The sequence below is a fragment of the Somniosus microcephalus genome, chromosome 12 (assembly GCF_052327205.1).
Source record: "Somniosus microcephalus isolate GS21.2 chromosome 12, FLI_Smic_1.0, whole genome shotgun sequence".
In the NCBI taxonomy this organism is placed as follows: domain Eukaryota; kingdom Metazoa; phylum Chordata; class Chondrichthyes; order Squaliformes; family Somniosidae; genus Somniosus; species Somniosus microcephalus.
This window is the reverse complement of record NC_140998.1, coordinates 68636168-68658353: the sequence shown is the minus strand read 5'-3', so window position 1 is coordinate 68658353 and position 22186 is coordinate 68636168. Positions and strand designations below refer to the sequence as shown.

Here is a 22186-nt window from a genome sequence, read left to right as displayed (position 1 = left end):
ATGACCGCCAGGCAGAGTAGTAGGCGCAGGCAGGTAGTGCAGGGGTCCCCTGTGGCCACGCCCCTCTCAAACAGATATACCGCTTTGGATATTGTTGGGGGGGATGGCTTATCGGGGAAGGCAGCAGCAGCCAACTTCCTGGCACCATGGCTGGTTCTGCTGCACAGGACAGGAGGAAAAAGAGTGGGAGAGCTATAGTAATAGGGGATTCTATTGTAAGGGGAATAGCTAGGCGTTTCTGCGGCTGCAAACGAGACTCCAGGATGGTATGTTGCCTCCCTGGCGCAAGGGTCAAGGATGTCTCGGAGCGGCTGAAGAGCATTCTGGAGGGGGAGGGGGAGCAGCCAGTTGTCGTGGTGTATATAGGTAGCAATGGTATAGGTAAAAACCGGGGTGAGGTCCTAAAAGCTGAATATAGGGAGTTAGGAGGTAAATTAAAAACTAGGATCTCAAAGGTAGTAATCTCAGGATTGCTACCAGTGCCACGTGCTAGTCAGAGTAGAAATAGAAGGATATTTCAGATGAATGCGTGGCTAGAGGAATGGTGCAAGGGGGAGGGATTCAAATTCCTGGGACATTGGCACCAGTTCTGGGGGAGGTGGGTCCAGTACAAACTGGATGGTTTGCACCTGGGCAGGACCGGGACCGATGTCCTAGGGAGCAGTGTTTGCTAGTGCTGTTGGGGAGGGTTTAAACTAAAATGGCAGGGGGTTGGGAAACTGTGCAGGGAGACAGAGGAATGGGGAACAAGGATAGAAGCAAAAGACAGGAAGGAGAAAAGCAAAAGTGGCAGTCAGAGAAATCAAGGGTTTAAATCAAACATGGCCACAGTAAATAATAGTTCTAAAAGGTCTAAGAGTCTTAAAAAAACAAGCCTCAAGGCTTTATGTCTTAATGCGAGGAGCATTCATAATAAGGTGGATGAATTAGCTGCGCAAATAGATGTAAATGGATATGATATGATTGGGATTATGGAAACATGGCTCCAGAGAGACCAAGGCTGGGAACGCAACATCCAGGTGTATTCAATATTTAGGAAAGACAGGCAAAAAGGAAAAGGAGGTGGGGTAGCATTGTTGGTTAAAGAGATTAACACAATAAAAAGGAAGGATATTAGCTCTGATAATGTGGAATCTGTATGGGTAGAGCTGAGAAATACCAAGAGGCAGAAAACGTTAGTGGGAGTTGTATACAGACCCCCAACCAGTAATGCGGAGGTTGGGGATGGCATTAAATGGGAAATTAGAGATGCATGCAATAAGGGCACAGCAGTTATCATGGGTGACTTTAATCTACATATAGATTGGGCTAACCAAATTAGTAACAATACTGTGGAGGATGAATTCCTGGAGTGTATACGGGATGGTTTCCTGGACCAATATGTCGAGGAACCAACTAGGGATCAGGCCATCTTAGACTAGGTATTATGTAATGAGAAAGGATTAATTAGCAATTTTGTTGTGCGAGGCCCCTTGGGGCTGAGTGATCATAATATGATAGAATTCTTCATTAAGATGGAGAGTGAAGTATTTGACTCAGAGACTAGGGTCATGAATTTAAATAAAGGAAACTACGATGGTATAAGGCACGAATTGGGTAGGATGGATTGGGGAATGTTACTTAAAGGGTTGACGGTGGATAGGCAATGGCAAACATTTAAAGATCGCATGGATGAACTACAGAATTTGTTCATCCCGGGTTGGCATAAAAATAAAACAAAAAAGGTGACTCAGCCGTGGCTAACAAGGGAAATTAGGGATAGCATAAGATCAAAGGAGATGACATATAAATTGGCCAGAAAAAGCAGCAAAGCTGAGGATTGGGAGCAGTTTAGGATTCAGCAAAGGAGGACAAAGGGATTAATTAAGAGGGGGAAAATAGGGTATGAGAGTAAGCTTGCAAGGAACATAAAAACTGACTGTAAAAGCTTCTATAGATATGTGAAGAGAAAAAGATTGGTGAAGTCAAGCGTAGGTCCCTTGCAGTCAGGATCAGGGGAATTTATAATGGGGAACAAAAAATGGCAGACCAATTAAATACATACTTTGGTTGTCTTCACAAAGGAGGACACAAACATAGGTTCTAATGAGAGGGAGGAACGGAATGAAATCAGTATTTGTAGGGAAATGGTGTTAAGGAAATTGATGGGATTGAAGGCCGATAAATCCCCAGGGCCTGATAATCTACATCCTAGGGTACTTAAGGAAGTGGCCCTAGAAATAGTAGATGCATTGCTGGTCATCTTCCAGAATCTATAGAATTTTGGAACAGTTCCCATGGATTGGAGGGTAGCTAATGTTACTCCACTATTCAAAAAAGGTGGTAGAGAGAAAACGGGGAATTATAGACCGGTAAGCCTGACATCGGTAGTGGGAAAAATGCTAGAGTCCATTATAGAAGCTGTAATAGCAGAACACTTGGAAAACAGTGACAGGATCGGACAAAGTCAACATGAATTTACAAAAGGTAAATCGTGCTTGACTAATCTGGAATTTTTTGAGAATGTAACTGGTATAATAGATAAGGGAGAACCAGTGGATGTGGTGTATTTGGACTTTCAGAAGGCTTTCGATAAGGTCCCGCATAAGAGATTAGCGTGTAAAGATAAAGCACATGGGATTGGGGGCAAGGTACTGACTTGGATAGAGAACTGGCTGGCAGACAGGAAGCAAAGAGTTGGAATAAATGGCTCTTTTTCCGATTGGCAGGCAGTGACCAGTGGGGTACCGCAGGGATCGGTCCTAGGACCCCAGCTATTCACAATATATATTAATGATCTAGATGAGGGAACTAGATGTAATATCTCCAAGTTTGCAGACGACACAAAGCTGGGTGGGTGTGTGTGCTGTGAGGAGGATGCCGAGAAACTCCAGTATGATTTGGACAGGTTGGGTGATTAGGCAGATGTATGGCAGATGCAGTATAATGTGGATAAATGCGAGGTTATCCACTTTGGTGGCAAAAACAGGAAGGCAGATTATTATCTGAACGGCAATAGATTGGGAGAAGGGGAAGTGCAACGAGACTTGGGTGTCCTTGTGCACTAGTCGCTGAAGGTAAGCATGCAGCTGCAGCAGGCAGTTAAGAAGGCCAATGGTATGTTGGCCTTCGTAGCGAGAGGATTCGAGTACAGGAACAAGGATGTCTTGCTGCAGTTGTACAGGGCCTTGGTGAGACCACACCTTGAGTATTGTGTGCCGTTTTGGTCGCCTTATCTGAGGAAAGATGTTCTTGCCATGGAGGGAGTGCAGCAAAGATTCACTAGACTGATACCTGGGATGGCAGGAATGACGTATGAGGAGAGATTGGGTCGATTGGGCTTATACTCGCTGGAGTTCAGAAGAATGAGAGGGGATCTCATTGAAACTTATAAAATTCTAACAGGACTAGACAGACTAGATGCAGGAAGGATGTTCCCGATGGTGGGGGAGTCCAGAACCAGGGGTCACAGTCTAAAGGTAAGGGGTAAGCCATTTAGGACAGAGATGAGGAGGAATTTCTTCACCCAGAGAGTGGTGAACCTGGGAAATTCACTACCACAGAAGGCAGTTGAGGCCAATTCATTAAATATATTCAAGAAGGAGTTCGATATGTTTCTTAAGGCTAAAGGGATCAAGGGATATTGGGAGAAGGCAGGGACAGGGTACTGAGTTTGGATGATCAGCCATGATCTCATTGAATGGCAGAGCAGGTTCGAGGGGCCGAATGGCCTACTCCTACTCCTATCTTCTATGTTTCTATGTAACTCCCTCAGAATTCTGCAACTCCTCACCAAAGAGTGTACAGAGATTGAGTTCACGAGTTTTTGATACAGAAGTTTTGAGACAATTCTAAAAATATATAGCTTTATTGAAGAACCAACATGCAATTTACAGTTGGTGAATCAGTCAATCGCAACATTGACAATTCTAAAGTGAAAAAATGCTAACTTATTATTAACAGAGAATTTTACGTTTAAATCTTAACTTCACTACAGTATTACAGTTCTTATACAGGATATCCACCAATATCAAATACCTTTGATCCCTGAGGTACAAAGAGTTGGAGACTACAGAGCCGCCTCTGAAGCTGAAAATTGCTTTGCCTGATTAAAGCAAGTCTGTTATCCCATTTGAGAGTTCAATATTTATACCCTTTTCCAGTGGTATTTCCTTTAAGGTTTTCTGCTGATGCAAACTAATTATCTCTAGTAATTTTTCTGCCGACCTCTGCAATTCTTACTGCCACCTCAGCTGGTAGCATTACAGAATCTTGTCTCATCTCTAGGTGTTCTAAGTTTACCATATAAAAATGGTGTGACAGCAGGTGTTCCTTACTTTGTCATCTTTACGAGGGCAGATGTTACTCATCTTATGTACTTCTTTATGAAGTGTAAATTAAAACACCTTATCCAGGGTGAACCACTGTTTCGTTCCCAAAAGTTCAGCCTGTCGGAGCCCTTCACCTTCTGTTTCAATAAGATTATTTATTCAGGGTCAACAACTATCTTAGCTCAATAGCCAGAATGCTTTTATATCTATTTCATAGTTCGGTTTCTAAATTTCCAAACCCAGTTTGTCATGTTTTAGTAAGGCCAGAATTCTTTCATAAGATGGTGTATTTTTCTGAATAGGTTATACGGCTTATTCCTTCACAATAGAATATTTCAGCCAAAAGTGCTTCATTTTTGTCACAACTTCCATTTCAAGTTGGGTGAAAGCAAACTGTAATCTTCAAAAGAAAAGGTCAAACACACTTCTACCTGTTCACTCCTACTGCTTCTCATCAAGTTTGTGCTCCCAATCATAAATGCAAAGTTATGCTTCAGGTGAATTATCCAAGGTCAATCAATCCAATTACAATGTTGTCTTGGATTCTGTTTTGCCACAGATGTACCTGTTTTGCCACAGATGTACCTGTTTTGCCACAGATGTACCTGTTTTGCCACAGATGTACCTGTTTCTCGGCTAGCCCCTTATTTCTCTCAGTAAATGGCTTGATGATATACAATATTGGATCAGATATGGTCCATGACTCCTCTTAAAGGAGGAGGCACCCATTTATTTTCAGCATCCAGAAGGGAAAGCCTGATTAATATAGATTTGAAATGGGGATATGTAGTTACTCCACCTCAAAATAAAACATCTGAAAAAGATTTGAGGCAACTGAATTTTGGGAAGAGGAGTTTCAAGAACCCTTAGAGAACTTGTACAATAACAGAACTTAACCAGTGCATGGCTTTAATTTTGTTTGATTCTTTCTCTGCAGACACTGGAACAGCTTTGCATTTCACTAGGATACTTTCTAATTTGTCTGCTACCTGTCTGAATTCCTTAATCAATATTGATGGAATCTCATGGTCTCAAATATTTAAATCCTGCTTTTTGCCAAAAATGACACCGTCATCAGTATATAGAGATACTCTCAATGCAATAATTAGATACATTGATGAAATCAGGGGTTTAGAAGTGTGCAATGGGCATTACATAGGATATACAGCACAGAAACAGTCCATTTGGTCCAACCAGTCCATGCTGGCGTTTATGCTCCACTCGAGCCTCCTTCGCTCTTTCCTCATCTAAATCTATCAGCATAACTCTCTATTCCCTTCTCCCTCATATGCTTATCTAGCCTCCCCTTAAATGCATCTATACTATTAACTTCAACCACTCCCTGTGGTAGTGAGCTCCACATTCTCACCACTCTTGGGTAAAGAAGTTTCTTCTGAATTCCCTATTGGATTTCTTGGTGACTATCTTATATTGATGACCTCTAGTTTTGCTCTTCCCCACAAGTGGAAACATTCTCTCTCTATCCTCTCTATCAAAACCTTTCATTCGGTCACCTCTAGAGGAAAGAGACCCAGCCTATTCATCCTTTCCAGATACCCTCGCATTTCTGGTATCATCCTTGTAAATCTTCTCTGCACCCTCTCCAGTGCCTCTATATCCTTTTTATAATATGGCAATCAGAACTGCACACAGTACTCTAAGTGTGGTCTAACCAAGATTCAATACAGGTTTAGCATAACTTCCCTACTTTTCAATTCTATCCCTCTAGAAATAAACCCTAGTGCTTGGTTTGCTTTTTTTTTATGGCCTTGCTAACCTGTGTCACAACTTTTAGTGATTTGTGTATTTGTACTCTGAGATCCCTTTGTTCCTCTACCCCACCTAGACTCGCACCCTCCAAGTAATAAGTGACCTCCCTATTCTTCCTACCAAAATGTAATACCTCACATTTATCTGTGTTGAACTTCATTTGCCAATTATTTGCCCATTCTGCAAGTTTCCTCCTGTAATCTGTAGAGATGCCATTATTTTTCCTACCACCAATGTTAAGCTGACTGGTCTATAATTCCTTGGACCTGTTCTATCCCCCTTCTTAAATATAGGTATTACGATAGCTATCCACCAATCTTCTGGCACTACACATTTTTCTAACAAATTATTAAATATGTGTAGTAATGCCTCTGCTATCTCTTCCCTAGATTATTTTAAAATGCATGGATGCAATCCATCCAGACCAGGGGTTTTATCCTCTTTGAGTTTGATTAGTTTATTTAATATATCCCCTTTTTTAATTTTAAATGCACTTATCTCATTACTCTTCATCATCCAATGTCATGTCCACTGCTCTATCTCACTGGTAAATACCGAAGCGAAATAATGATTTAATATTTCTGCCATCTCCTGCTCATTACCTGTGGTATTATCCTGTCTATCCCTTAATGGCCTTATTCCCATCCCAACCTTCATTTTTTTTTTATTGATGTGCTGGTAAAATATTTTACTATTTTGTTTTATATTCACAGAATCACAGAATCACAGAAACCCCACAGTGCAGATAGAGGCCATTTCGGCCCATCGAGCCTGCACCGACACATATCCCACCCGATTTGATAATTTAATTTCATAGTTCTTCTTTGCCTTCCTAATTGTTTTTTGACTCCTCTCCTAATCCCTTCATATTCTCTTTTATCATACACTCCTCTGCTGTCTATGTACTTAGTGTACTTTCCTTACCCTCAATATGAAGAGATTTTCTAAGTTTTAAAAATGAGTCAATTTAAGAATTGTATTACTTTACAATTGTTACAAGTAATTTTTTCATAGCCATTATACATTGAAGATATCTTCTAACAATACTACATTATGCACAAGGATGCTTGAATATTTAAGATACAGCCATTATGTTTGTGGATTATAATTTTGACTTTAAGATCAAGTAAGTGAAGGAATGCAGTTCACTGGTCCAGTGATAATTTCTGCAAAAAGAAAAGGGTGGGCTGTTATTGGGTCTTCTGAATCTTTCGCCAGTTGGTTGAAATGCTTAATTAAGCGGCTTTTCTTTCTCCCTCTTGAGATCCCACGGAAATAAAGAAGGGCTGAAACATGTTCTTCACTGTAAATTAAAGGGAACAGCAAATATTAGAAGAATCTGTACATAAACTATGGCAAACAAGCAAAATTAATTTTAAGAGTTTGGCTAAAGATACATTTAGCGAAGTACAAAGGGTAACTGTTCAATGGGGATTCAAGCCTAGTACAGCAGCAGGAGATAATGAAGCTAAAGCGTAGTGATCAGCTGGGGTAGGGATTGGGTAGAGCGAATACCTGAGATGGGGAGAGCTGAAAGGGGACATAGACGAGTAAGGATAAGGGAGAGCGAGAGGAGACAAAGTCAAAAGAGGCGCTTAAAATAAAGAGAGAGATAGAAGTACTGGGCTCGGGTTCAGAGCAGCCGCCAAAACGCATGTGTGAATAGACACAAAGGAAGTTCGGGCTACATGGCAGAGATTAAGTGATCTGTGTAGTGGTCATAAACAGAGGATAGGGAGGAGACAATATGAATCATTACTGTTATGTATATACCTTTAAGGGGGGAAACTATTTTTTACAGCTCATGTATACTGCAGTACCGGCAGTGACCACACCTGTATATAACACTGAGTAGTAATCTGTACAGATCAGCTCCAGTGTGAGCCACGTTTAGTAAACATCTGTTGCACCGTTTCTCCTGCAGTCTGTGTCTTATTATACACGGACACAACATTGGCGACAAGACAAGTTCGAACCTACCTGCAACTCTGCATCACTTCCCGGGGATTCGTTCCTGGAGATCAGTGGATTGGAGGTCAAGGCCAGAGACTCGAGCGTCGACCACGGGCAACCGTCCAGTCATCCAGCAGAGACTCGAGAATTGCGGGGGAGGCTGTCGAGAGCCAGGCTTGGCTTTCCAGTCGAGGTGGTCCAGCGAAACGGGCTGGCAACAGGTAGTGCGCAGACCTTTCCCGGACAGCGGCGGGCTAGAGCCCGACCGAGCGGCACAGCAAAGGGCCGAGCAGCGTCGAAGGGGGAGAGAGAGAGAGAGGGCAGAGCGCACAGGGCGCAGCCGGTGTTCAGGGGCCGAGCAGCGTCGGAGAGAGGGAGAGAGAGACGCGCAGAAACCCGCGAGGCGCCGCCATTGCCACGAGGACCACCGAGAGCGGCGTTGGCAGCAGCGCAGGAGAAGCGCGCGAAACCTACAGGGTGCCGCCATTGCCACGAGAACCGCCGGGAGCGGCGTTACCAGCAGCGGGGGAGGAAGGAAAGCGCGGGAGACGCCATTTTAAGTCATTGGGCGACGCCATTTTAAACCACACCCAAAATGCCGAAGAGTGGCAGTATCACCGCATTTGACAATGAAGTCGAAGATTGGACTACATATGTGAAACGAATAGAGGTGCACTGCAAGGCAAATGATGTGTCAGATGACAAGAAAGCGTCGGTATTGTTAAATTTAATGGGTGCAAAGACGTATGGTTTATTACGAAATCTAGTAACCTCAATGAAGCCAATGGAAGAGAGTTTTGAAGACATAGTAACGATACTACAGGAACATTTAAACCCCACACCACTGCTGATAGCAGAAAGATTCAAGTTTCACAAATGGAACCAGCATAAGGATGAAAGCAATGCTGATTATTTAACAGAACTGCGCAAACTATCGAAACACTACCAGTTTGGAGCGGGACTGGCAGATACCTTAAGGGACAAGTTTGTGTGTGGGCTTCAAAGTGAAGGAACCCAGAAACGGCTTTTATCTGAAAAGGACCTTACGCTGGAAAAGGCTTTCAGCATTGCGGTATCATATGAAGCAGCAGCACGGGGCGCTGCAGAGATACAACAGAGACCGCAAGAATATGGCACAAACAAAATGTCATATGGAACAGAGAAGTGCTATCGCTGCGGCAGAACAACACATGACCAGAATGATTGCTGGTTCAAAGACAAAGTGTGCAGACAGTGTGGAAAAGTAGGACACATAGCACGAGTCTGCAGGTCGGGAAAGAAAACCAGCAATAAGAAACCTACCAAAGGAAAGTACAAGAAGGTACATAAGATGACGGAGAATAGTTCAGACGAACAAAAGAGAACGACTCCGAAAGCAGGGAACTGAGTTGTCTGAAACTACATAACGTGATCACAACGGAGGATCACCGAACCATTTGGGTCACTCTCAAGATAGCAGGAGTCCAGGTAAAGATGGAATTGGACACAGGATCAGCCCTAACAGTCATAAACCGACAGGACTACGAGTGGCTATTCTCACACATACCCTTGAGAGACACAAAAATTATTTTGAAGACGTACACGGGGCAAAAAGTCTACCACAAAGGAAAAATAAGGGTGACCGTTATATATAACGGTAAGGAAACACCAAAACTAGACCTGTATGTATTGCAAGATGGAGGACCACCATTACTGGGACGTGAATGGATCCGGAAAATACAACTGGATTGGCATTCCATACAGGCACTGACTGTGGCTGACAAAAAGGATGACGACGTCACACCTGGGCGACTGTCAAAGATCCTAACTGACGCGAAAGAAGTGTTCCAGCAAGGACTCAGAACACTAAAAGGCATGACAGCGATGATTAAAATTGAAGAAAATGCAAGCCCAAACTTTTTAAAGGCCAGACCGGTACCTTATGCGATCCGCCCAGCCGTCGAAGCAGAGCTGGAGAGTCTGGAACGTTCAGGTGTACTGTCCAAGGTAGACTGGAGCGAGTGGGCTACACCTATCGTCCCTGTGATGAAAAAGTCGTTGAGCAGCACGCCTGGGGAACCAAGGAAGGTTCGCATCTGTGGGGACTTTAAGGTAACAGTGAACCCGGTCCTTCACACCGTACAATATCCACTTCCGCGGATTGAAGATATTTTCGCCTCGCTATCTGGAGGGAAACGCTTCACTAAGATTGATCTGGCCCAGGCGTATCTGCAAATGGAGGTAGAAGAAGCATCAAAAAAATACCTCACAATCAACACCCATAAAGGTCTCTACCAATACAACCGGCTGGTATTCGGGGTAGCATCAGCTCCGGCTATTTGGCAGAGGGCAATGGAACAAGTCCTGCAAGGGATCCCAGGGACCCAGTGTTATTTGGACGACATCCTGGTCACGGGCGAAAATGACAGTGATCACCTTGCCAACCTGGAACAGGTGCTCACTAGATTGCAGGAATATGGGCTCCGATCTAACCGCCCCAAATGCGAATTGTTTAGAAAACAGATCTCGTATTGTGGCCACGTTATCGATAAAGAGGGGTTACATAAGTTCCCAGAGAAGATTGAGGCAGTAGTCAAGGCTCCAGCACCGGAAAATGTGTCACAACTGAGGTCGTTCCTCGGGCTGGTAAACTACTACCATAAGTTCTTGCCAAATTTGTCTACAATACTACACCCACTGAACACCCTACTGCAAACTGGGGTGCCATGGAAGTGGAGTGACGAATGTAGACGAGCTTTCCAGAAGAGCAAAACACTAATCACATCGAAAGAGGTATTGGCCCATTACAACCCAGCATTACCAATTCGGTTGGCATGTGATGCGTCACCCTACGGCATTGGAGCGGTGCTGTCGCACAAATTCTCGGACGGCTCAGAGAGGCCAATAGCTTTTGTGTCACGATCACTAACCTCAGCCGAGCGTAACTACGCCCAGATTGACATGGAGGCCCTCAGCCTAGTGTGGGGAGTGAAAAAGTTCAATCACTATCTGCACGGGCAGAAATTCACCTTGCTGACTGATCACCTGCCTCTTGTCTCCATTTTTAATTCGAAGAAGGGCGTTCCGGTGATGACTGCGCAACGACTACAAAGATGGTCACTTTTTCTAGGGGCGCACCACTATGAGATTGAATATAAGGGCACGAAACAGCATGGAAATGCTGATGGGCTATCACGCCTGCCACTGCCTACTGCGGAGGAAGCACCAGCAGTGGATCCTGTCGAAATATTCCATTCGACTATAGTTGAATACCTACCGGTAACTAACGCTTGTATCGAAAAGGAAACCCGAAATGACCCGACACTGTCTCGGGTATATGATTTGACGGTGAAGGGATGGCCAGCACATGGCGACTCACTGTTGCCAGCATTCTCAACAAGGAGAGAACAGCTGTCAGTGTGCCGGGGGACCTTGATGTGTGGATCCCAAGTGGTAATTCCACCCAAGTTAAGGGATAGAGTGCTCAATGAGCTTCATGAGGGTCATCTGGGAGGGGTAAAAATGAAAAGCTTAGCCAGGACTTGTTTGGTGGCCGGGAATCGATAAACAAATCGAGGACCTGACCAAGAGCTGCTCAGGATGCCAGAAAGTCCAAAATGCACCACCACAGGCCCCTCTACACCCATGGGAGTGGCCCTCATCTCCATGTCAACGGGTGCATATTGATTTTGCTGGTCCATTCATGGACTCAATGTTTTTAATAGCCGTGGATGCGCACTCGAAATGGCCTGAGGTCATCAAAATGTCCTCCACCACCACGGAGAAAACTATTGCAGTCCTACGGACCATTTTTGCCAGGAATGGCTTGCCAGAACAGATTTGCTCCGACAACGGACCACAGTTTGTGTCCGAAGAGTTCCGGAGGTTCTTGAAAAAGAATGGGGTAAGGCATTACACATCCGCCCCGTATCATCCAGCCACAAATGGATTGGCTGAGATGTTCGTACAAACCTTTAAGAAGGCAATAAAGGCTATGTACAATGACAACATTCCGCTGCAGCACAAGGTGGACAATTTCCTGTTCGCCTACCGGAATGCGACACATGCAGTCACCAACCAGGCCCCGGCCATGATGTTCTTTAACCGAAGGTTAAGATCTCGCCTGGATTTGCTCAAACCAAACGTACGAAGAGATGTTGAGAGTAAGCAATTTCAGCACATCCATGAGAAGCCAACAAGGAGCTTCAATGTAGGGCAACCAGTCTTGGCCCGCGACTACCGAACAAAAAAATGGCAGCCAGGAACGATATGCACATGGCAGGGCCCATTAATGTACACAGTGGACGTTGGGGAGAGCATCGTGAGATGCCATGCTGACCAGATCCTAGAGTCACAGGAACAAGTCAACTCCATGCCTCGCCCTTACGTACCTGGTGATGAACCCGACGTACAGGTCGCATCTACCCCAGAAACAGTAGCATCGGAAGCTGATGAACCAACCGACGACAGGGGGCCAGAATCGCCTCCGCACCAAGAGCAAGACACTTGGCAAAGGCGCTATCCAGAAAGGATCAGGAAGCCTCCCCAAAGACTGAATATATAAATAGACTATTTTCAGCTAATGTTGCATGTTAAAAGTGTTAATTGTAATTAGTTTGATATTTAATTGTTAAATGAGTGTTATGGCACTGTTAATCTAAAAGGGGAGGAATTGTAATGTATATACCTTTAAGGGGGGGAACTATTTTTTACAACTCATGTATACTGCAGTACCGGCAGTGACCACACCTGTATATAGCACTGAGTAGTAATCTGTACAGATCAATTCCAGTGTGAGCCACATTTAGTAAACACCTGTTGTACCGTTCTCCTGCAGTCTGTGTCTTATTATACACGGACACAACAATTACCTCTTTACATGTGCTTATTTATGATCATTTTTGCTAATAAATAATTAATTTAAACAAACTCTATGGTTTAAAATTAATGGAGGGACAATCCAAGGCCCAGGAATCAAATGTATGCCCAAATTCTCAAAATGCACTTCCAGCACACAAATCTATGTTGGGAGAGCGAAAGACAAAAAAATTAACATAAAATGCCCTTAGCAAGAGTTAAAAGTATATCTCGATCCATGGTTTAGTACTAAGCAAAACCAATTTACCCGATATCTGGATAGTCCTGATACAATGCGTTCAGTTTTGCCTCAAGTTCATCTTTGCTTGTACCAATAAAATCAGATAAATGTTGAGGGGCTGGTAAAAGCCACAATGCAGTACTGCCCTAGAAAACAAAAGATTTACTTCATACATCTACAAATTAAAAATCCATTACTTGTACTGATGCATTTAATAAGCAAGTTTTTATTTTCCTTCGATCACCAAGCTACTGATGATACTAACATTTACAAGCTAGTAATTTATACATTTTTGAGTCAACATGATGACCAACTATATTTATAGAACTAAGTTTTACCAGTAATTGGTAGTTGATTACTATGCTTTATAGCCTAAAGAAACCATTTTCAAAACATGCTGTTTTACTCTGAAGTCATGGCAAGTCTCCCAAGTTGCTGTTTTAATTAAAATAGTACTACTGTCAGTATCTTAAAGATGAGAAGACAGATTAAATAAACATATCCACATAAATTGCCCCTTAAATAGACTTGTTACATATAAACCTTACTTAACCTTCTATATCACATACCACTGGTTTACCCCATTCTTCATCCACAAATCAATCTGAGCCTGCTTGTAGCAGCCATTTCGATGCACCTAGAATAACTGATAGTAAAGCTTTTACCTTTGTGCCCCAAATCATTCTTCATCATGAAAATGAGTCTCAAAAGGATCTGGACCACGATGGCAAGGCCAGAATAATTGTGAGATGTAAAAGACAAGAGGGGATAGCACTGGTGGTGTGGGGGGGGGGGGTTAAAAACACTGCAGAGCATGGAACAAAAGGAAGGGAAAGCTACAAGAAGAAATGGGTGGAGAGTGAAGAGACAAGAAAGAAATAAAGGTTCGGAGAGTATAGTTGGTTCAAGGCAAAACCGAGAGAAAACAGTTTAAATTAAAAAAGTCATGAGAAAATGCAAATTCTAGAGACTAAGCAAACTGAAAAGTGGAGCGATAAAACTGAAATGAGTCATCTAAAGCACCATATATAAAAGAATGAGAGATCATGGAAGCAAAATATTTTCGTTGCATATTAGCACATTATTCCGAGCTTAAATCAGTTTTACGATCTTAAAAAAATACAAAATAAGATCCTCTTCTAGAGCTTGCAGTGCTGATGTTTAAATTATTTAAATTGCTTTATTACAAAATGTTAAAGCCATCATTATTTCCAGTAATTCTGATTCGAGCAGCAACTCCAGGCACTTGAATTAGTTTATGGAATCTGATAAGTAAATACAAATGCGGTAAGGAGCAATGGTGTAATAAATGGTGTATAATGCAGAAGTTATAAAGCGCATCTTGTGCCCCTTTAAAACAGCACAACCATGTGGTTGCACACTACTTGGCTTATGCAGCATTTACACAGTGTGAAAAGAACTCCGGTGGTCTACCGAGCAGCTTTAAGTTTCTTTAAGATAGGAAAGAACCAGCTATCCTGTGGGTGCTCTTCTATCCTTTTTAGAAACTTGGTCTGACATTTAAAATCGATGAACAGAGCTCTGTGCATGGATTTATGTATTTGAAGTGCTGTGCTTTTACTGATTTCAGAACTGTGCGAGCGTGCAGTACAGCTCCACACAGTCTGCCTATATCAAAACACGGTACAAGTACTGCCCCTACCACTCGTAGCAGGCGCTTGGATGTCAGCGCAATTTGCCCGCTACATGGGGTGGCTGGTACAACCTGACTTTTATGTATTGTGTGTTCTATTGTGTGTTCTCCTCCCACCTGTGGTGGCGCTGTCACAGGAGATAAATGGTTGGGTATTCTCTCGGTTAAGTTTAGCTCTCTTTGTTCGGAACTTGCCAGAACTTCCTTTCCTTCCAATAAAGCACTTCATGTTTGAATCTCTGAGTTCGGAGTCCTTAATTGTGTCTAGGTAGAAAGGTACCGACACAAGAAGTGGCAACGAGGAGCGGATGAATCTGCGTACGTTACGGGTGCAGTGAGTAAACAGAAAATTTAATTTGAAACGTGAGATGGCTACTATATTAGGAAACATCGGTGATTTTGATGAAAATGTGGAGCAATGGAGCGCATATACGGAACGTTTTGACTATTTTGTATTGGCGAATGCGGTGGCAAATGAAAAGGTCGTGCCTACCTTTTTGAGTGTAATCGGGCCGAAGACTTTCAATTTACTTCGCAGCCTCGTGTAGCCAGATAAGCCAGGAACTAAAACATATAAGCAACTAGTGGAAATTCTTGGAGCACATTTTTCACCAAAACCTCTGGTTATTGCTGAGAGATTTAGATTTCACAAATGGAATCAAGAGGAGGGGGAATCAGTGACGATGTTTATTGCTGCTTTAAAAAGGTTGTCGGAACACTGCCAGTTCAAGGAGGTGCTGAATGACACCATTAGAGACAGACTCGTGTGTGGTCTGCAAAATGCAGCCACACTGAAGCGCCTTCTTACTGAGGACAACCTTACTCTTGAAAAGGCCATTGAAGTTAGTGTCTCCATGGAGATGGCAGAAAAGGAGGCTCACCAGTTGAGTTCAACAGGGAGAGTTCACAAGGTGTTGTCTGAGCCTAAAGGTGCGCGGAACGGCACATGTTACCGTTGTGGGAAAACGGGCCATCACGCTAATGACTGCTGGTGTACGGAGCTGGAATGCCGAAATTGTGGCAAAAAGGGTCACATTGAACGCGCCTGTAGAGGTAAAAAAAGAACAGACAGAGCTGGGAAGCATGGAAGCAAAATGTCTGTATTTGGACAAGAGAGGAAAAAGAGTGTTCATTCAGTGCAGTATGATGGAACAAGCAAAACAGAGGGGAGCGACACCTCTGAGGAGGAAGAGGTGCATATACTGACGGTTACAGGTGGTTCAAATGGCTACTGGGTGTCACCACTGGTGGAGGGACAATCAGTGCGGATGGAGGTGGACACAGGCGCGGCTGTGTCCCTTGTTTCAGACACCGTCTACAACAAAATGCTAAAGCATCTTACCCTTCAGCCAACAAACATTGTGCTAAAGACGTATACCGGCGAACCTGTGGCCATGAGAGGCGTCATTGAGGTGACAGTTAAATTGAACGGACAGACTGCAAAACTGCCACTGTATGTGGTAAAGGGAAATTACCCATCGCTACTGGGACGTGCGTGGCTAGAGAAAATCACGCTGGACTGGCCTGCAGTCCGCATGATGTCAAAAGGGGAGTCAGGTCTGACTGCAGTGTTAAACAAACATGCAGAACTCTTCAATGGTGAACTTGGGAGCATGAAAAAGATCAGCGTGAGACTGGACATTAAACCTGACAGCAAGCCGAAGTTTCACAAAGCCCGACCTGTACCCTATGCAATTAGGCCAAAAGTTGAGGCTAACTTGGAGGCCTTAGTCGAGAATGGAGTCCTGGAGCCTGTGAGCGTGAGCAAATGGGCCACACCCATTGTTCCTGTCCTGAAAAAGGATGGATCTGTTCGAATCTGCGGGGATTTTAAAGTGACTATTAACCCGGTGCTGTCTGTGGAACAGTACCCTCTTCCCCTCATTGATGATCTTTTTACGGGCCTGGCCGGAGGGCAAAAGTTCAGCAAAATAGACTTATGCCAGGCTTATCTACAAATGCATGTCGATGACAAATCAAAGGAGCTGCTGACAATTGTGACACACAAGGGGCTATACAGGTACTGCTGCCTTCCGTTTGGAATTACGTCGGCCCCTGCTCTATTCCAAAGGGCAATGGATCAGATTTTGAGTGGACTGCCAGGAGTCCAGTGCTACCTGGACGACATCCTTGTCACTGGGACAAATGAGGAGGATCATCTTCTGAACTTGGATGCGACACTACAATGACTGAAAGAGTACGGACTCAGAGTTCGTAAAGACAAATGTGAATTATTTCAGTCTTCAGTTGAGTACCTGGGGCATGTGATTGATGCTACTGGCCTGCATAAGGCGCCGCCAAAGGTCAAGGCGATCGTGGAGGCCCCAGCACCCCAGAATGTGAGCCAGTTACGTTCATTTCTGGGGCTACTTAACTACTATGGGAAGTTTATTCCAGACTTAGCAACATTGCTGAAGCCGTTACATCAGTTGCTATGTCAAGGAAAAACATGGAAATGGACTGAACTGTGCAACGAAGCTTTCGCCCAAGCAAAGAAAGCATTGCTGAATTCGGAGGTCCTGACACACTTTGACCCAAAGCTACCCGTGCAGCTAGCATGTGATGCATCACCATATGGTGTGGGAGCAGTCATATCCCACATCATGCCTTCGGGTGAAGAGAAACCTATCGCCTTTGCATCACGCACCTTGAACAAGGCCAAGAGTAACTATGCGCCGATCGAGCGCGAGGCCTTGGGAATCATTTTTGGAATTTGAAAATTTCATCAGTACCTGTTTGGGAGAAGGTTCACACTCCTGACGGACCACCGTCCATTGACTTCAATCTTCAGGCCCCACACCGGAATTCCGTCTCTCGCTGCAAGCAGGATGCAAAGGTGGGCTCTACTGTTGTCAGGACACACATACGACATCAAATATCGCAAATCAGACTTGCACGGCAACACAGACAGTCTCTCGAGGCTACCCTTGCCTGTTACTCCCCCAGAGCCTCGTCAGATAGACATCTTCTACTTTAGACAAGTGGAGGGAGCACCTGTCACTGCAGTTCAGGTGCGAAGGTACACCCGCAACGATCCAGTCCTGTCTGAGGTAATGGACGATGTCATTCGAGGGAGAGCTATAGGAGATTCTCCTAGTTTGAAACCTTACATTTCAAAAAGAAATGAGCTCTCCGTCCAGGCAGGTTGTCTTCTTTGGGGACGCCGTGTCATCATTCCGCCACCTCTGAGGGAACCTATACTGCAACAACTTCATACAGGCCACAGTGGGATGGTTCGGATGAAGGAAATGGCAAGAAGCTACTTCTGGTGGCCAGGTCTCGATGGGAATATTGAGGAGAAAGCCAAAACATGTTCCCCATGTCAAAGGGTCTGGAATGTTCCACAGCTGGCAACCCTACACCCCTGGGATTGGCCTGCAGAAGTGTGGCAGCGAGTACATGTGGACTTCGCCGGTCCTTTCGAAGGGAAGATGTTTATGGTGGTTGTGGATGCTCGTAGCAAGTGGCCGGAGGTCGCTGTGATGAGGTCTACCACGACAGAGAAAACAATTGAGAAACTTGGTGAGATGTTCAGCCGTTATGGCTCACCGGAACAACTCGTAAGTGACAATGGTCCACAATTTGTATCACAGGAGTTTGCAACCTTCCTGCATGTGAATGGTGTCCAACACATCAGGTCTGCACCCTATCATCCCTCTACTAACGGCCAGGCAGAAACGTTCGTGCAAACTTTGAAGCACACCTTGAAGGCATCGCAAGGCCAGGGCTCAATCCACCAACGTCTGAACAGCTTCCTGTTGTCCTACAGGAACGAGCCGCATGCCACAACCAAAACTTCCCCCGCTTCGCTCATGATGAAGAGGCAGTTGCGGACAAGTTTTGACTTACTCAAACCTCCAAGGGCAGAGCAGGTTGTCCATCGTCAACAACAAGCTCAAGTTGAAAAGAGAGAGAAAAGAGCCAAGGAGAGACGGTTTCATCCGGGAGAGCACGTCCTAGCTCGAAACTACAACACTGGACCGAAATGGGTTCCTGCTACGGTGGTCGCGCAGACGGGCCCTGTGTCTTACACGGTTGAGACTGCTGAGGACGTCGTCTGGAGAAGACACACAGATCAACTGTTGCTAGGAGCAGAGACAGCCACAGAGGCTCCAATGGCTGGTTGGCCTGAACTGTTTCCGAATGATACCGCAAACCAGCATCCTTTGCCACAGTGCTCTTCTCCAACACAGGAAGTCAAAGAGACTGTTCCACCTGTGCAAACACCTGACTTTCAACTGACACAGGCACCTTCTCCATCCAGGCCTGTGTCAATGCCTACTGCTGTGGAAGCCAGCGATGACCGCCGGTATCCTGTCAGAGAGCGGCGGCCTCCAAGACGCTTGGATCTGTAGGCTTAGTGACTTACCCACAAGACTGGGGCAGAATAAACCCCAGGGTAAAGTCAGGGTTTGAGGCAGTCTACCTCTACCCTAGGTTAGTTGAGTGTATTGAAAGTAACTTACCTATTGAGGAATAATGTGGACCTTCCATTTAAGAGGGGAGGAAATGTTATGTATTGTGTGTTCTATTGTGTGTTCTCCTCCCACCTGTGGTGGCGCTGTCACAGGAGATAAATAGTTGGGTATTCTCTCGGTTAAGTTTAGCTCTCTTTGTTCGGAACTTGCCAGAACTTCCTTTCCTTCCAATAAAGCACTTCACGTTTGAATCTCTGAGTTTGGAGTCCTAAATTGTGTCTAGGTAGAAAGGTACCGACACAACACTGACGGCCAAGATGCTGGAGGTGGCGGGGAGCACGGCGTGGGAGAGAATGGGATCTATTGAGAGGAGCGTGAAATGTCGCCACGCATTAATTCCACAGATTCCCAAGGTGTAGAACCATTTTAAAAGTAGAGACAGTGCGATTACAATGATCTACCAAAGCCAATATTGTCTCTCTCCACCCTGCGGAGTGTGCCTAAACAGCGAGACAGTAGCCTTGACTATTATTAGAGGTCAGGATGTGTTCGTGGAGATGAAACCTACTGAAGGACAGCGCGAGTCCTGTTTCTTTCAAAGCAGTGCTGTGTTATGAAGGTAATCCCACTTTAACAAGGTGTCAACAGCTGCTTGAACTCCCTGATATAGGCGACATGCCTAATACGGTTTAAGCGGTGCCTTTGTAATTGACGTCTGTGGTAATGGAAAACGATTAGTGCTATTGGCCCAAAACAGGTGGCTGTCCGGGATAAGCGGCCACGATGTATGTGGCGAGGACTGTATTAGTATAAAAAAAACAGCAGAAGTAAAATGTAAAAGGGTAGTCAAAGAACTGAAAACCATAAAAGATGCAAGATTGAAACCAAGGATGAGCTCAAAATAGTAAGTATTTTGAAAAATTATTTCCTTCAGGGAAGACATGTGTAACATGGCTCCTCCAAACAGAACTACCCAAAGGCAAGATTGATGACTTATTAATCCGGTCTGCAGCAGCTTTCCTCACTGCTGCTGCAGACTGCATTCAGCAAGTGATCCACCAATATTAAAGCTGAAAATAGGTTACAATCTGAAGATTCTGAATGATAACTTTCCTCAAATATTCACAAGGAAAGACATGAGCAACATGCCCTCTCCAGAGATAATCTAGATAAAATTAACCACATTGATATCATGGAGATGGAAGCCGTAGACTGGTTAAAAAGGCTTAAAACAAATTCCCCATGAAATAAATAGTATTTATCCTAGAGTGCTGAGAGGGCTGAGGGAGGAGATTTGCGAGGCATTGACTATCAATGTGAAGGAGTCACTAGAGAAGTAGCAGTAGTTTGGAAACTGCCTCGTGCCTATATTCAAATATGGTGACGAAACAGATGGGATCAACTACAAGCTCATTTAGTCTTACTTCAATTCCATGTAATATAATGGAATTGATTGCCAGGAGTAAACTTGAGAACTATTTGTACAACAATGACATAGAAAACAACAGTGAATATATCAGAAGGGGAAGATTCTGAAAGGAGTCAGCAGCACCGGAGAAGGCAGAGGATAAATCAGAGCAGCTGAAGGCAGTTAATTAGGGAAACTAGGCCTATAAAAACAGGCTTCGCAGTGCCATCTGCACTGAGTGCGGTTTGCACAGAGTGCTGAGAGTTGGGTGAGTGAGGGATTTAGGTGGGTGAGGAGTGGAAGGAGGAGCTCCCTTGCTTCACTTTTGCTTCCTCTAACTTTTCACTCTGTAGGATTTGGTTCTTACTTTACACCCAGGAAAGAGTCTGAGAGCGGGAGGAGTCAAATAACAACAACAACTGCAAAACCGCTAAAGTGACGTCACAACCAGGGAAGGAGCTGATTGGTAAGTAGGACCTGGTGAGTATTTCTACAATCCAGTCGTTAAAGTAAAAGTAAGGCCTCTAGTTTAGAGTAAGGAGTGTGTAAAGTGAAGTAAGGTCCCGAGCGTATTTAATATTCTTTAATTTAGAGGAAGTAAAGGGAGTAAATTAAGGGTAGGACATGGCAGGGCAGCTCGGCAGCGTGGAGTGCTCCTCCTGTGCTATGTGGGAAGTCAGGGACACTTTCGGTGTCCAGGGTGAACACGTGTGCAGGAAGCGTCTCCAGCTACAGCTACTCGAAATCCGCATTTCGGAGCTGGAGCTGCGGCTGGAGTCACTGTGGAGCATCCACGAGGCTGAAATCTTCGTGGATAGCATGTTTAATGAGGTGGTCACACTGCAGGTAAAGAGCGCACAGGCAGACAGGAGATGGGTGACCACCATACAGAGTAAAAGAACTAGGAAGGTAGCGCAGGAGTCCCCTGGGTCCACCTCCCACTCCAACAGATTTTCCATTTTGGATACTGCTGGGGGAGATGGTTTCTCAGGGGAATGCAGCAAGAGCCAAGTCCATGGCACTACAAGTGGCTCAGCCACACAGGAAGGGAGGAAAAAAAGTGGGAGAGCAATAGTGATAGGGGATTCTATCGTAAGGGGAACAGGTAGACGTGACTCCAGGATGGTATGTTGCCTCCCTGGTGCCAGGGTCAAGGCTGTTACTGAGCGGCTGCAGGACATTCTGAAGGGGGAGGGTGAACAGCCAGAGGTTGTGGTCCATATTAGTACCAACAACATAGGTAGAAAGAGGGACGAGGTCCTGCAAACAGAATATAGGGAGCTAGGAAATAAATTAAAAAGCAGGACCTCAAAGTTAGTAATCTCAAGATTACTCCCAGTGCCACGTGCTAGCAAGAGCAGAAATAGGAGAATAGACCAGATGAATGCGTGGCTGGAGAAATGGTGTAGGAGGGAGAGATTTAAATTCCTGAGGCATTGGGACCGATTCTGGGGAAGGTGGGACCTGTCCAAGCTGGACGCGTTACACCTCGGCAGAACCGGGACCAATATCCTCGCAGGGGGGTTTGCTGGTGCTGTTGGGAAGGGTGTAAACTAGTTTGTCAGGGGGCTGGGAAACTAAGTGTGGGCCCAGAAC

General features: G+C 44.7%; 1 protein-coding gene across 1 annotated transcript in view; it reads right to left on the bottom strand.

Annotated features, from left to right (window-relative positions):
• Positions 1-3828: 3828 nt before the first annotated feature.
• Positions 3829-22186, bottom strand: part of LOC147109264 (exocyst complex component 3-like) — a 75633-nt gene continuing 57275 nt past the window's right edge. The window contains exons 11-12 of the mRNA XM_086003032.1: positions 13138-13256; positions 3829-7383 (exon numbers count right to left, since the gene is read on the bottom strand). Coding sequence (XP_085859158.1) covers positions 7203-7383; positions 13138-13256 — 300 coding nt within the window. The 3' untranslated portion in view covers positions 3829-7202. The remainder of the gene's footprint in view (positions 7384-13137; positions 13257-22186) is intronic.